Source organism: Aedes albopictus, chromosome 1 (assembly GCF_035046485.1).
Source record: "Aedes albopictus strain Foshan chromosome 1, AalbF5, whole genome shotgun sequence".
Lineage (NCBI taxonomy): Eukaryota > Metazoa > Arthropoda > Insecta > Diptera > Culicidae > Aedes > Aedes albopictus.
This window is the reverse complement of record NC_085136.1, coordinates 319,650,920-319,665,808: the sequence shown is the minus strand read 5'-3', so window position 1 is coordinate 319,665,808 and position 14,889 is coordinate 319,650,920. Positions and strand designations below refer to the sequence as shown.

The following is a 14,889-nucleotide window of genomic DNA, read 5'->3' as shown; positions in this document are numbered from 1 at the left end:
GTGTTTGGTAGTAGTTTGGTCGATATCAACAGGATGATCATCACGAGACTCCATCTTCAGCGAATTGAATTTTTCTTGCATGTCTTCCGAATATCGAATTTTACGCAGCATTTTACTACAGGTTTCACAAATCCAAAAAACATGAGGGTTTTTCAAGCAACTGATTTTTTCGTTCGTTGATAGCGTAACACATTTCATATGATACGATCCGCGACAAAAACCTTCACATGCAATTCCTCCTTCTCCGGCTTTTATTGTCATGGAACAGCTCGGACACGCCATACTGCCGAGTACGGGATGCGATAGCTTGTTACGGGTATTTGGTGTTTTTTTCTCGTAAACAACTGGTAATCGATCAGATCTACACAAAACCAGCAACCAGAAACCGTTGATTTACAATTGAAGCGCGACGTGTTCTTAAAATGTTCTTTTTTCAACCAAAAAATTCGACGTTTTTAACAGAGAAATATCGAAACAGCCTTCTCCGTACAACATACACACAACTTTGCTGATGTAACTTTCATATTAGGCAATTCGAGTGAGTGAGTGAGATGCTTAGCGGTAGCGAGTGAGTTGTTCGTGGTCGCAATTTAGTTGGAGTTTTATGCGTGTAAAGTGCTACTATGCTGCGAATCTCATCGATGCGGTGATTCCCTCCGAAAGCATCTACCATAAAATACAGCTGCTTCATCAGTTTTGGGACCGGTGATGCTAAAAACCTCGTCAGAAACCCAAGCACAACCGTGACAATTCCCATATTGAATACCGCTATTGTGTACTTGCCGTAACCGCACTCTTTTGGATGATCCCAAGCAGAGCTCTCACTCGTGCGGCTTCAACAAAAATGGGCAAAGATAAACCAACACTCACTGTGCCGGTTAGCACCATCAGCGACAATCAAAACAAAAAACGATCGCGAGAAGACCTGGACCGGACCGATGATGATGTGGAGAGCTTCGATCAGCTACTAATTCGCATTAAGCAGATGATTTAGGAAGGGAATGCGAAAATTGAGAAGAAGATTGAATCCAGTAATGCGGCTCTTGTCTCCGAGATCTCCACCTTGCGTGAAGAGGTAAATCAACTTAAGGTCGACTATGCTCGGGACTTTAATGGATTGAGTGAATCTCACGCGAAAACTGCCGCAGAAGTGCAACGCAACAAGGATGCTGCTGCCAAGCTACTGAAGGCCAACGATCTAATCCTTACTGGTGTACCGTATAGTCCCACAGAGAGAACGGATGAGATGCTGCAAAAAATATCTGTTATTCTTGGCTACGGCGAATCGGATGTCCCGGCCGTGTTTACAAAACGTCTTGCCCGGGTTCCTATTGCCGCTGGTGCGACTCCGCCGATCCTGTTCCAATTCGCATTGGAATATTGTCTAATCCATATGTTTGCAGATGATGTACAACTTTATATTTGTTCAGTTGATAGAAAATTAGAAGATGTAACACAACTTATAAATTCTGATCTGGATAGTATTTTGCAATGGTCGCAAAGAAATTTGCTTCCCATTAGCTCATCCAAAACCAAAGCCATGTATTTTTCTAGACGGCAAAATCGAACTGTATTACCTAGCTTAATGATCAACGGAGACATAATAGACTATGTTGATAAGGCACGCAACCTCGGCGTAATATTTCAATCCAACCTTGAATGGGATTCTCAAATTAATGCACAGTGTGGGAAGATCTACGCTAGCTTAAGACATCTACGACTCACTGCGGGAATGCTAACTGTTTCCACAAAGCTTAAACTATTTAAATCCCTTCTGTTGCCTCATTTTTCCTATGGTTCGGAATTAATTTTGAATGCTTCAGCTGCTGCTTATGACAGACTGAGAGTAACATTGAATAATTGTGCTCGATGGGTATTTAATGCGTCTATGTTTTCCAGTGTGTCACAGTATCAGCGGCAACTCTTGGGTTGTACATTTTACAGGTTCTTTAACTTACGATGTTATGTCACCTTATTTAAAAAAAATACATCACGGTCCTCGTTACCTTGTTGATAAGCTACAGCCTTTCAGAAGCACTAGAGTTCGACACTTTGTTCTCATGCAACATAATACCGCTCATTACGGCAATACCTTCTTTGTCCGTGCAATTAACCTTTGGAATCTGCTCCCAACTAATATTAAATCTATTTCTTCAGTACGAAGATTCCGTACAGAGTGCATATGTTGGTTGAATGAAGGGTGATAGCTTGAAGAGGATGGCGGTGAATCTATGAACAGGATATATGTAATTGTTATGGATAGGATTTACATCTTGAAATCATGAGTTATTGTTAGAATGTGGTGTGAACAACAAATTTCCGATTGTAGAATATTTATAAGGGTTAACCCTTACTCTGCAAGTATTATTGAATAAATAAATAAATAAATGTTCAATTCTCTCATCTCATGTTTATCTTCAAAACCTAGTCAAGCTTAGAAAATTGAAGTTAATAAACAATACATTACAAGGTTCGAATTCCCATAGAATGAGATCATTCATTCGCACTACAACACCATAGGAAAAAATATCACATTGGCTGATTACAGTACAAATGCGAAAAATCTCCCTTTTCCCCCTATCCGCAACCCGGGGACGCGCCCTGTTGGATTTCGAAAGCCTCGGAGAATATTACAAACCTTTAATGGCATTCCCATACACTAACCCACATAGTCCATTCAGGGGTCTGACTGGGCCTGTTACCCTCCCTCAGTTTGTAATATTCTCACCAACTTGAAGTTATATTTTCCCGGCACATAAATGACTTAGACAAATTTTCGATATACTATGCAGCATCATGATCAGTATAACTATATCAGATGACTTGAAGATCTGATTTTCACAGAATTGTTTGCCATTGATTATACATTCAGCTATTCCAATCACTACTGAAAAGCACATCGGCCACATGCCTGAAATCAAAGCTTCCTGGATGATATAATCCAAGCCCAGGGGTTTATGCAATTACAAAATCAGTCTCATATGAAAAAGTAAGTATTGAAAAAAAAAAAACGGCAGTTAAAATAGGCTGCCACCATCGACGGCGACGTATGAGAGCATGTTCTGTTCGGCCAACTGTCCGATAGAAGGGTCTAGTTCGACCGCAGGGCAGTGGTATAACCTGCGTAACCGACTTCAGAACCCCGAGACCATCTATTGGTTGCACCTGCCTTCGCTACTGCTTGAGCCCACGCGCCACCTCCCTCCTCTTTAGTTTCCAGCGGTAGCAGATGAAACGGCGTTACAGCCTAAAAGATCTGTACACATTCTCTGGACAATATTGTCTGGAGTCGTGACTCCACCACGTGTAGCAAAAATGCAGTTACGCACTGTGCTAAACCACGAGTATACGAGCAAAACAAGTTCTGCAGTTTCTCCAAAACCTTTACAAAATGAGCGCTATGGCAATAGCAACCCAACTGGCACTATTGAATGCATTCTTTACGTTGAGAGTCATTACTGCGCAGTAGTGAACGAGAACCCTCTTTTGCTGGAGAGCTATCTCGGCAGGCTTAGTCACCGATAAGCTGGAGTCTGCTTTCGACCTCCGAAAGCCGAGCTGGTTTTACGAGAGACCCTTATTTACAACCTGGTGTACCTCAACAGTCTGTTCAGAATGATCTTCTCGAGCACCTTCCTTGCTATATCGAGCAAGCATATTGATCAATATGTCGATGGGTCACCGGTTGGTTGCCCCGCATGTGGCCATATGACAAAGCTCTGCCGCTTTTAAATCTATAGAAAGACTCCACCGTTCAAATATTTCTACAAAGCAGATCCCGGGAGCCTCTGCAATGGCTTTTTCGAAGTCCAGGTTTGGAATGCCATCCGTACCTGGGGCCTTATCTGCGCTTAAGTATTTTGCAATATTCTCAAGTTCTTTCCCTTAGCACCCGTCTGAGTCAGTCTACGAAAGGAGATCGAGGACTCGTATCATGATGCGGGAAGAGGATCTCAATGCATCCAGGGACTGCTCGACGTGAGCCATTACATCTCATGTCTTAGCCATCACGACGCTGCTCGTGTCACTTCACGGGATCGTATTGGCACCCATGGTTGACCGTTTTGCTAGCCTTTCCCAAGTAACAATGATAGCTGAATAACAGCTTATTTGGCCAAAATTTTAGAAATCAAGCTTTAGAGCGGTTTGTTCAGCCTTTGTACAGCAAACATGTTTGTAGTTTTTTCTTGGTCTTGAACGCCGTGAATGCCACTCGTCGTTTATCCCGATCCTGATCAGTACGTGCTCACTGTATTGATCGCCTTGCACATGAACAAACACGTAATTATTGTAATCGATACTGTAGTAGACCCTCACTTGACTGCTGTAAGTGTAGACATCATTTATTCTCCAGTTCAAACTACTTGTTAGGCCGGGACTACAAAAAACGTCAATGGTAGACTCCGCTTTATTCCGTTTAAAGGTACTTTTTGTATCGACATTAGACAGATCGACATCGAGTATGGCCAGCATCTCTAGGAAGATTTGATTTTGCTGGTTTGTGAAGCGTCTTTCGCATTCCACGGCCCCGACATCGAAGTCACTTCGCTAATACCGCCGGCATTTGTCTTGTAAGGTCGGCCGTCTTACAGTCCAGCATAAGCGTGAGTTGTTCTATCAACCACCGAGGAAGAGCTTAGCACCTGCAGAAGAAGACCCCGTTGATGTAGGCGATCACGAAGCCCTACTCCAAGATGTTTCGATTTTGAACTCATCCGTGACCCAATCAGCGGCTGCCCGATGCAGCAGTTACCAGGCCGTGGCACCATGGTTCAGGTTTAGATGTGAACCAGCACAGTGATTTGTCAACTGAGGCTCGGGCACTTTATGCCTGGCGCCTTCGAGTACTTGGACTCGTTGATCTTGATGATGAGAGCTTCTTCCTTGTCTCGCTTGGCAACTGCTATACCTGATATCTTTTTTGTTTTTTTTTTCTTCAGCCCATCGAATGTGTAAGGCGTATATTCTCCGTGGCGCGCTTCAAGACCTAGTGTGGCTGCGAACCTAAACAAGGTCACATTTCCTTTGGTCTTTTCAATCCGAGACAGGCTAGTCTTTTCAGGTTCACCCTTCTCTACCTTCTGGGGCGTCTGGATGGGGCCTGATCCACGGGCTTCGAATGCCACTGGGATGCTCCTCTCCCGATGGCTGCTTCGCATGATTCTGCGATTGCTTTGCGAGAACACTTGTGTCTGGCCGTTTTTATCAGGCTTCCCTTGAATACGAAAACCTCAGTCTGGGTAGACATTGGCAGCTTTTGCTTCACGGGCTCCCCAGGAAACAGAGATAGCTGAATAACAGTTTCTTAAGCTGAAGCTTGCTTAAGAGCTGTTTGTTCAACTGTTATATAGCTAAAATGTTTGTTGGGTCTGCTGCTGCTATTTTTGTCATAAGATTGTCATGGTCTTGGTTGGCCGCTAGCATCAACTTCCGAAATGTCAGCTTGAGATGCTTGTTGATATTGCTTTTCAAAGATGCAAATCCGATTATCACGTTCCTGTATTTGTTGGCGGTCCTCGCCAACCGTGCACCTTTAATCTCTAGCTCTACCTATCACGGCCACCTGGTCCAAAGTTTCGGAACTATAGAATCGACTGTGAATGTCCATTGTATAGCTTCGATATAATTCTATATGTGTAAAGGGGCTGCCATATGATGAGTCGACAATCGGGAAGGAGCGCGCATCCCTGCACTATTATAGCTCTGGCCCTCACAAGTTCCTACCTTGGGTCGAGAGATGATAAAGACTGCCGGCAAAGGGTTACATACTTAGCTGGTAGTGCAGCCTGGGCACTGTTGTCCTTCTGGCTTCAGCTAGATTGAGGAGGTACATGACGAGCGTCTATTCACCAAAGAGGTGCTGCTCAAACAGCGTCTGTTTTGCATCCAGTGGCTGAATAACAAACATTCTATCAACCACTCGAACGCGATGTAGGCAGCGCGACCCCGATCAGTGCCGGATTTAGGCTTCGGGGGGCCCGGGGCAAACCCTGTAAAGTGGGCCCCCAAAAATAAGATTGAGTATTTATACCCCGTTATTTGTTCAATGTAGTGTATTGTATGTTTTTTTTGCAGACTTTATTGGTTTAGGAAGAAACTAAGCCACACAACCGTTTTGTTCATTCAAATGATTCATTTTACATTTTTTATTATGAAGTATTAAAAACGAAGCCGAATATTGCATTCCTCTGTTTTCCTTAAAAAGTATACCTTTCCCAATGCAATTCGCCAAAATTTTGACACATTATTTGAACAAATGGTCGGCGTTAAGTCAGAGGGGACCAAGTAACAATATTGACGAAAATTAGATTTTTAGGGCAGTTGATTAAGAATTACTTAAGCTTTTTGGAAAATTCACCCAATTTTCTTAATGTTATAATTAACGAGAGTTATATGTAGTACAATTTTCTTTTGATTGAACTGCAAAAATCGATAATAGTGTGCAGTCAGAGTGGACCATATGCTTGATGTCAAGAGAGTTGAAAAAATGTGTATTGGTTAAAATCCAATAAATAAAATAGTTTATCATCAAAATGTGATATGTTTCTTAACCGTTTGACTCCCTAACGCATTTTCTGATGATTATTGATCAAGAAAGCACATTAAATTCCATTTTATTATACAGATTTTGCAGTATTTTGCAGATCATCGTGTTGAAGCATATTGTGGCATTTCGCGTGCAGACAGAGCGGATCATGTGTCTCTAAGAAAAATAGTTGAAATTATCTTATTCTTCGTAATCCTTTCCAAATCAAAATATGTTTCTTTAGTAGCTGTTGAGCATCATATTGAAATATACCAATACCCGTTTCATGAACAAATTGATTTTACCGATTATTTAAGAATTGTGTACTTGGTTCACTCTGTCTGAACGAATTTTTGAAAAATGCCAGTCCTCTGAATAAATTATTATGAACTGTGTAACTACAATATTTCAAAAACATACCGAACTATGAAAATACATTCAAAAGTTGTTAGCCATCAAATGTTCAAGTTAAGAATTCTTAAATAGCTCATTAATTGACTACGCTTCATGTGATATTGAACTGTTGTACTTGGTCCACTCTGACTGAACATAAAAATTGATAATGGTAATCAACAGTGTAAAAACAGAAATATCTCATTTCAAACTACCTGCTCACATTATACACTACTCTTATTAACTGTTGTCCTACTTGTGCTTTATTTTTTCATCAAATATGTAAAAACTTGAGTGTGAACTGTAGTTGGTTGAAGATTTTCCAAAAACCGTTCAGTCAGAGTGGACTAAGTACAATCAATTACTTAGCAATTTCTCGGTTTCAAGCTTCATTTTATGTTTTTTCGCGATGAATACAGAGCGATGCAGTGATGAATAGTTATTAAGATTTATGGCAAAATTTCATGAACATTTGTTGAAAAACTTAAAACTTATAGAGTTGCAAACTTTAAAGTCGTTTTTATAGAAATTAAGAAAAAGACACATGGTCCTCTCTGACTTAACGCCGACCAAATGAAAAAATATTACGAACATTTATTTTAATATTTTTGCTAAAATGTCAAGATGCCGCATTTAGGTTTACAGCGTAAATATCATCTTATTCAGATTGTACATATATTTTAAGCTTCCTTCCGAATTTGTAAGATATAATGAATTTCACAACTTAGCGTTCTGTTCGGTTTGCAATATTCTACGAGTGAACAAAGTTTAGTCTTTAGGGGGCAACTGTAGGAATAACACAAAAAAATATTGCTCCGAAATGTTTTAAAAAAATAGGATTCCAAAACTACCTCAAATTTCCCGAACATTTCCACGAAATCTCTTCCCATGATAAAATCTGTGTACAACGAACTGATGCAGATGAGTACTACGTAGTTGATTGCTAGAGACGTTTTTTTGTTGTAATTTTAAGTCTTAAAAAAGTTTTCCTGCTGACTTCAATTTTCAAGGGCTTTTATAGAAACTCGCGTATACCAAAATTTAATAAAAAAAAGCTTCGTTTTACTTGATAATTGGATACTGTAAAAATAGAGATCTAGATATGAATTTGCTGCAGCCAAGCATTAAAACCGTCTCAAAAAATTCATTCTGGGAAATACGATTCAATTTTACGGTTGGATTGTTTAGCAATTAAAATATAGATTTTTTAACTTAATCGAAAGCGTAAAATATTTTTGCACTAAAAATTATGAAACTTCGGATTTTGATGTATTATTACCAAATATTATGAAAATTTTTATTTTCAAATGAAATTTCAGATTAATTACACTAGTTTACAGCATTTTTGAACTCGGTAAACTGATGATCATTTTTGGTGTAGAATCATGCCCTGAGTTCGAAAACGCGAAGGAAAAAAATTACAGTAGAGTGGAAATTTTTTCGACTTTCCATACAAGGTTGATGATTTGAAATCGATTTTTGTTCTATTTTTAAACAAAGTCGCTCACTTCAAACATCTCATTCTCCGTAATCAATGCTCCGATTGAGCTGAAATTTTTACTGTAACTCGCCTACATATGATATGTCAAATAAATGTCAAGAAAGAATTTTTAAATTGGTTTTTTCTTCTTAAAAAAATACATTTCTTCAAAAAATTTTGGGAATTTTGCTAAAATTTAAGAAGATCGTCCCTAAAACTCGCCAATATCTTGAATTTCATCAATCTGACGCAAAATCTGTATTCAGATGATCGAATGGTATTGTATTGAGCTTTTAATTTATGGAAAAAGATTTAAAAATGGTTGAACAAAACGCAATATATTTGAATTTTAGTAAATTACATATTTTGAAAAGTTACAAAACTCGATATTGAGCTAAAACTCAAAAACTGTTCTACTTTAAATTTTTTGAAGGTCGGTTTCGAAATCAGCACTAAATTGTGCTTCAAAAATTTTGGTCGTTGACAGAAGTTCACGACTTTCGTTTTATTTTGTAAACTTGTGTTATTAATCTGGATACCCTGAAAAAAAAAAACCCTACTACCTTAGAACATTTATACAATATGATATGCTATTGAAGTGCAGTGTCTCTATTGAAGAAAACATATATAGTGCTACAGGATTCTTGGCCCCCCCCTAATCGGGGGGCCCAGGGCAGTTGCCCCCTTTGCCCCCCCTTAAATCCGGGCCTGACCCCGATAGTAGCCTGTCGAACCCTTACACCACCACAATAAATGAAATTAAAAATAGAATAAAATACGAGCAATACTCTCGGAAACCAACTCGCCTACAAAATATGGACAATGATTGGATACTCGATACCTGGAACGTCAGGACTTCAGATGAACTTGGACAAGTGGATATTTTGGCACGTCTATTGTAGAAAACAGGATGAGTGCGTGGCTGCCATTCAGGAAGTGCGGTCAGTCCAATCATCGGTACGGTACGGAGAACCTTGGTTTGCAACCAAGTCGACCAACCAAGTGCTGGTAATCTCAACACCTTTTTGGAGTCCATCCACGGCGTGATAAGTACGGCAGCGCGGGAAGTGATAGGCACTGCTTAAAGACGACCTAGAAACGGGCGGTTCGACGAGGAATGCCAGAGGATAATGGACGAAAAGAATGATGCCAGAAGCCGAATGCCGGTGTCGGGGATCCAATATAGAGAAGCAAGAGTAACTGTAAAATGAGTTAACCACAAAACGAAAAAACAGCATGAGGAAAATGTGATTGCTCACGCGCAAGACAGCATGGAGCAGAATGATATGCGGAAGTTTTCCGAAACGGACATGGCGTGTGGCGAAAAACAGCACCTTCTCTCGTCTCGTGGGTGGGTTTCGTGGCCAAGCGGTTAGCGTCGTCAGTCGTTTAAGTGTCTCGTAAGCCTCGGAGTGTGAGTTCGATTCCCGCTAAAGTCGGCGAAAACTTTTCGTCAATCGGAAAGTTCTCCACTGGGCCACTGGATGTTATATGTGTCGTCCGTTGTCGAATGTTGGTAAGGGGCCGTACATAAACGTGACGTGCGACAATGATGTTACCCGCGTGGTGAGAAGAGAGATTGCAGCAGTCGTACACGATTCTGTTTCTTTCGCATGTTTTATGCGGCAATGAATCGTGGACTTTTAAAGAAGTTGATCGGAGAGCTATTATAATCGAACGTAAAGTGTAGCGGACAATACTAAGCGATAATCTGGAGGACAGAATCTGGCGGCGTCGCATGAACTACGCGTTGTACCATATAAAGAGATGGATATAGCCACTCTCCATAAACTATGTAGGTTAATGTTTGGCCAAATCAGCCCCCCTCCTTCCGTGTAGACTTTTGTTCATACAAAATTATAAAAATTTGTATGGACCGTACACTTTGGCCAAACCACCACACCCGGGGGAGGTGGGCTCCCTAAGAGTCTACGTAGTTTATGAACAGGCCCATTGAGATGCGAATAAAACACGGAAGGCTGCGGTGGGCTGGGCGCGCAACTCGTATGCCGGATAAACAACAATGTTTAACCATTTCCAATGAAAAACCAGGAAGGGGTCGTCGATTTCGTAGAAGGCCGCGCACACGTAGGCTTTTTGCAGTTGTGGAAGACCTACGGAGTTCAGACCCATCAGTTTAGCCTCATTTCTTCTGAAATGCTCAGAACATATTGTCAAATATTATTAGGGATTGGGTTTGCTTTAGCATCCCTCCAAAAAATACTTCCAAAATTCTCATGGGGGTTCCTTCAGTATTTCAATAAAACAAATATTGCAAAATTTTAGAGAAATCCATCAAGAGATTATTTTAACCCTCGAGCAGTCGCGTCTTTGACTACCTGCAACGACGCCGCGCTCATGCTGTGTACCGCAAGCGTGCATTTTTCATGGTGCGTGTACTCAGTACACGACGCGACCGCTCCCGGGTTAAAAATCTTTCTAAGATTCATACGTCATGAGCTGATTTATGAAATTTCACATGAGATGTCTACAGAACCTTCTCAAGAATTATTTTCAAAAGTCATGCATGCATTGGTTCAGGTATTTCTTCATGAACTTTTTGTCACAAATTATTCCCTGCATTCATTAAGATATTTGTGCAAGCATTACTTTAGAAAATTTTCTAGATATTTATTCCGGATTTTTTTACAGCGATTCTTTTAGAAAATCCTTTTAAGATTTCTTCAGAAATTCTTCCACGGGTTTACCAGAAAATGCTCCAAATTTTTTTTCAGGCATTCCTTCAACGATTTCTTCGAAAACTTCTCCATGGATTCTTTCAGAAATTCTTGCAGAAATATCTCCACGGATTCTTTCAAAGTTGGTTACATTAGGTTTTTTGAGATGGTTTTGAAATTTCTTTAAATATTTCCTTCAGAAATTTTATATGGGATTTCCATGGGGATTTCTCCAGATATTTTCAATTAATTGCAGTAAAAATTCGAGCGGATTGCTTCAGAAATTCATTTCAGTGTTTTTGTAGGAATTTCTCCAGGAAATCTTCTAGATATTAATCTAGAGATTTCTTCGGAAGTTTGTCTAAGGATTTCGGTAGAAAATCTCAGAGATTTTCTAGAAATTCCTCCAGCGATTCTTTCTTATGAGCTTCATTCGGAAATTTTCCATGCTGAGATTTTTTCGGAAATTTTTTTGGATATTAAGAAAATCTTCAATAGTTTGCTTCCTTCACGCATTTTTCAAAAACAGTACTCAGACAATTTTAAAGAAATTCATCAAGGGATTCTTTTTTCATAAATTCTTCAATGACTCCTGTCTGAAAACCATCCTTTCAAATCTAGAGTTTACTATAAACAAAAAAAAATGTGATTTTTAAGATAGTCTTCCATGGATTGCTTTCGAAATTGTTGCAGAGATTCTTTCCGGAAATCTTCAATAAAGTTCTTTTAAAAATCGGCCATATTTTCTTTAAATAAATCTTGCAAAGATTGCTCCTCAAACTCCTCCATAAATGACTTCAACAACTTCTCAGGTCCCTGCAGAAATTCCTCTAGAGATTCCTCCAGCTTTTTTTGAAAGCTTCCTCTACAAAATCTTCCACGAACTTTCTCAACAATATCTTGCGGGGTTACCTCCGCGGGTCTTTTGAAAAATATTTAACTGGTTCTTTCAGAAATTGCTCAAGAAATTCCCTCCGAGAAAACTCACAAATTGTTCCTGCGATTCCTTCCAAAATTCTTCCAAAAATTCGTTAAGACATTTGTTTTCAAAATTTTTACACAGGATTTTTTTTGTTCATAGCCGTTTTACCTAATTTACTGCTCTCTTGTCTACTAGGGTATTAAATGAGCAACTAAATTTGAAAGCTGAACTTACACTTTGTACAGCACCTCCCTCCTAAGATGTTACACTAGGCGTATTACGATTCCAGTCCGAATGAGCATCCGTTATGAGTTTCGCCATGGGCTCTGAAGAGGGTCAATGTCAGCCGCTCTCTAAGAAAAACCAACTGACGGAATATTGCAAGTGCAAGGGCAAGAATCAGACCCATGATCATTCGCATATAAAGCAAACGTGTGACCAACTACACTACGAATTCCAATTGTTTCGGGAATTCCTCCATCGGTTTCTTCAGAAATACATACAGAGGTTCCTTGAGGATTTTTCGGGTATTCCTCGGAAATTTCGTCCGGGATTACCTCTCAAGATAAAATTTAAAGTTTTCACACGGATTACGACATAAAATCATCCATTAATTATAAGAAAATATTTCTCCAAGATTTTTACTAAACATATTTCAATGTTAGGTCCCTTGAGGATTTCCCAAGGAGTTTTTTTAGACAATCCTGCAGGAATTTCTTCAGCAATTTTCCTTGTGTTTCAACAGATATTCCTTAAGCATTCTTTCTAGAATCATTCAAGGCATGTTTATAATCTGATAGGAGGTTTCTTCAGAATTCATTTATACTTTTGAGAATTCATTTATACTTTACTTATTCGTATTAATTTCACGAGTTAGATTCCTACTGAAATTTCTCCAGGAATTCTCTTTTAACAGTGATTTCATCAAAAAATGTATCATGTTTTTTTCTGATATTTAAAGTAAGTAATTCCTGCAGAAAGTCCTAAAAGGACTTTTTCAGAAATTACTCCAGGGTTTCAACCTCAAGCCCATTTTATGCATTCTTCTAAACAGCACAATATACAGTACTTACCAATCGGGGAGCTGAATCGCCTAATGACGTACACGTAGCGCAGAGCAGGATCCAACTTGTCTTCCGGTATGTATCCGAAGCAGACGTGCACGATTGGCGTCTTTATTGAGGTCGAAACAATTTTCTGTCCAAAAAGGAAGAGAAAGATTACCACATAAAAAAGTTGAAAGGAAAGAATGCTGCTGTGCTAGATACTCACAGTAACTTCAACGAGCTCATTATCGCCGGAAGCTCCGGCTCCCAGGGCAGTCTCCGGGCCATGGTCAGCATCTAATTAGCGCGGGAAACAACACGAGTACGAGAGGGCAGAAAGATGTGAAAGAACCATCAACCAACGGTTGCTCTTATTATGGGGGATGAAAAGGGGTAGGTGTGCAACAACTGTTTCGTTTGTGCGAAGGTCGGCGTTGTAGTAGCGCGAGCACAATCATGAAAAATAAAAGCGGATCTGTAGGTAACGACGCGCCACAATTGAAGTGGGCACGGGTAACGTACCGCGGGAAACGGGTACAAAGAGCTAGCTAATTACTGGTAAAGGAAACGGTTTCTTTTTGTAACCGTTCTTTTTTTTTGTTTTAATATGATTTCACGTTGTTTCTTTGGGGTATTAATGGTTTGGCCTTTTTGCTGAAAAAAAGCTTGAAAAGTTGTTTTACACGCCCCAATTGTTGGCTCAGCGGCGGTCGGAACCAAAACTTGCATAATCTGTGTATGGTGAACTTCAAGAGGAATTATTGTAGCAAAATCTTACCCGTCTTCTTCGCTTTCTTGGCTTTGGTTTTCGTGGTGGTCGTCTTCTTTCCTGCATGGAAAAGAACAAAACAGAATATCTGCATCAGAATTGCTTCGCTACTTAACATTTCGAGTTAACACAATGGCAAACAGTACGACAGTGCAAATCTACGTCAAAACACTCATGGTGCTAAAAATATCCCATAAAATCCGAATAAAACGAATAATCTCACCAGCATCATCCGCATCCTCGGCCAGACCTAGAGTGTAGGCAAATATGCAGATTACAGCAAAGCAGAAAAAAAGAAATCATCATGTTAAACAGCATTCCCTTTGGTAAATAAACGCCACAGATTTACTCTGGGGGACGGGGCAGGCAAAATCAACCAGCGTGGCGGCAGCAACCCTGTGGGCTCGACTTGTTCTCAATGACACAATGCAGCAATTCGCGGGGAACTTTAAATTTTAAATTTGAACCACTCCGTGAACTGCGCTGCGATGCACACGTCCTCTGTAGAACCGCCGCGCGCCGCGCCGTCGTCCGGAGCCTCTCGAGCTATTGTTTCTGGTGTCGCATTTCTGGTTTTCTTGTCAGTGCTGCTGCCTGATTCACACCCCGTTTTTCGGGGCAAGAAGTGAACGGTACCAACGGAACGAAGAATAGAAAGTGAAATAAAAAAATCCCCACTTCATCATGCAAGTGGAGAACCTTCGAAATATGATAAAAAGTGTGTGTTTCCTTCCAGTTTGTTACATGCTGCTGCTGATGCAGTGGCGTTTTGCGGCACTGCTGTTCGTAATGATGTGATCACATTTTTTTAAATAGTAAGTGATAAAAAAAAATAAAAGGATTCCGATCCTATACCAATTCTCCGAAAACCAATACCCCGAAATGCATAATTCCGAATAGATCGTTATCCTCAAATCACATTATCCCGAAAAAAAACGTTCCGACATAGACCCCTGAAGCGCCCATATGATCCCAACGGGCTTTCTTGAAATCCCTGAGACCCCCTTTGCCGCCCTAGATCTCCTGGATTTCCCTGAGATCTCCTGAAACGCCCTTAAGGTGAATATATGACGAA

At 40.2% G+C, this 14,889-nt stretch overlaps 1 protein-coding gene across 1 annotated transcript in view; it reads right to left on the bottom strand.

Moving 5' to 3' along the window:
• Window positions 1-14,364, bottom strand: part of LOC109398557 (dynein axonemal heavy chain 10) — a 341,003-nt gene extending 326,639 nt beyond the window's left edge. The window contains 5 exon segments of the mRNA XM_062847206.1: window positions 13,073-13,196; window positions 13,272-13,342; window positions 13,824-13,874; window positions 14,038-14,074; window positions 14,076-14,364. Of these exon segments, the coding sequence (XP_062703190.1) occupies window positions 13,073-13,196; window positions 13,272-13,342; window positions 13,824-13,874; window positions 14,038-14,074; window positions 14,076-14,132 (340 nt within the window). The 5' untranslated portion in view covers window positions 14,133-14,364.
• Window positions 14,365-14,889: the final 525 nt, after the last annotated feature.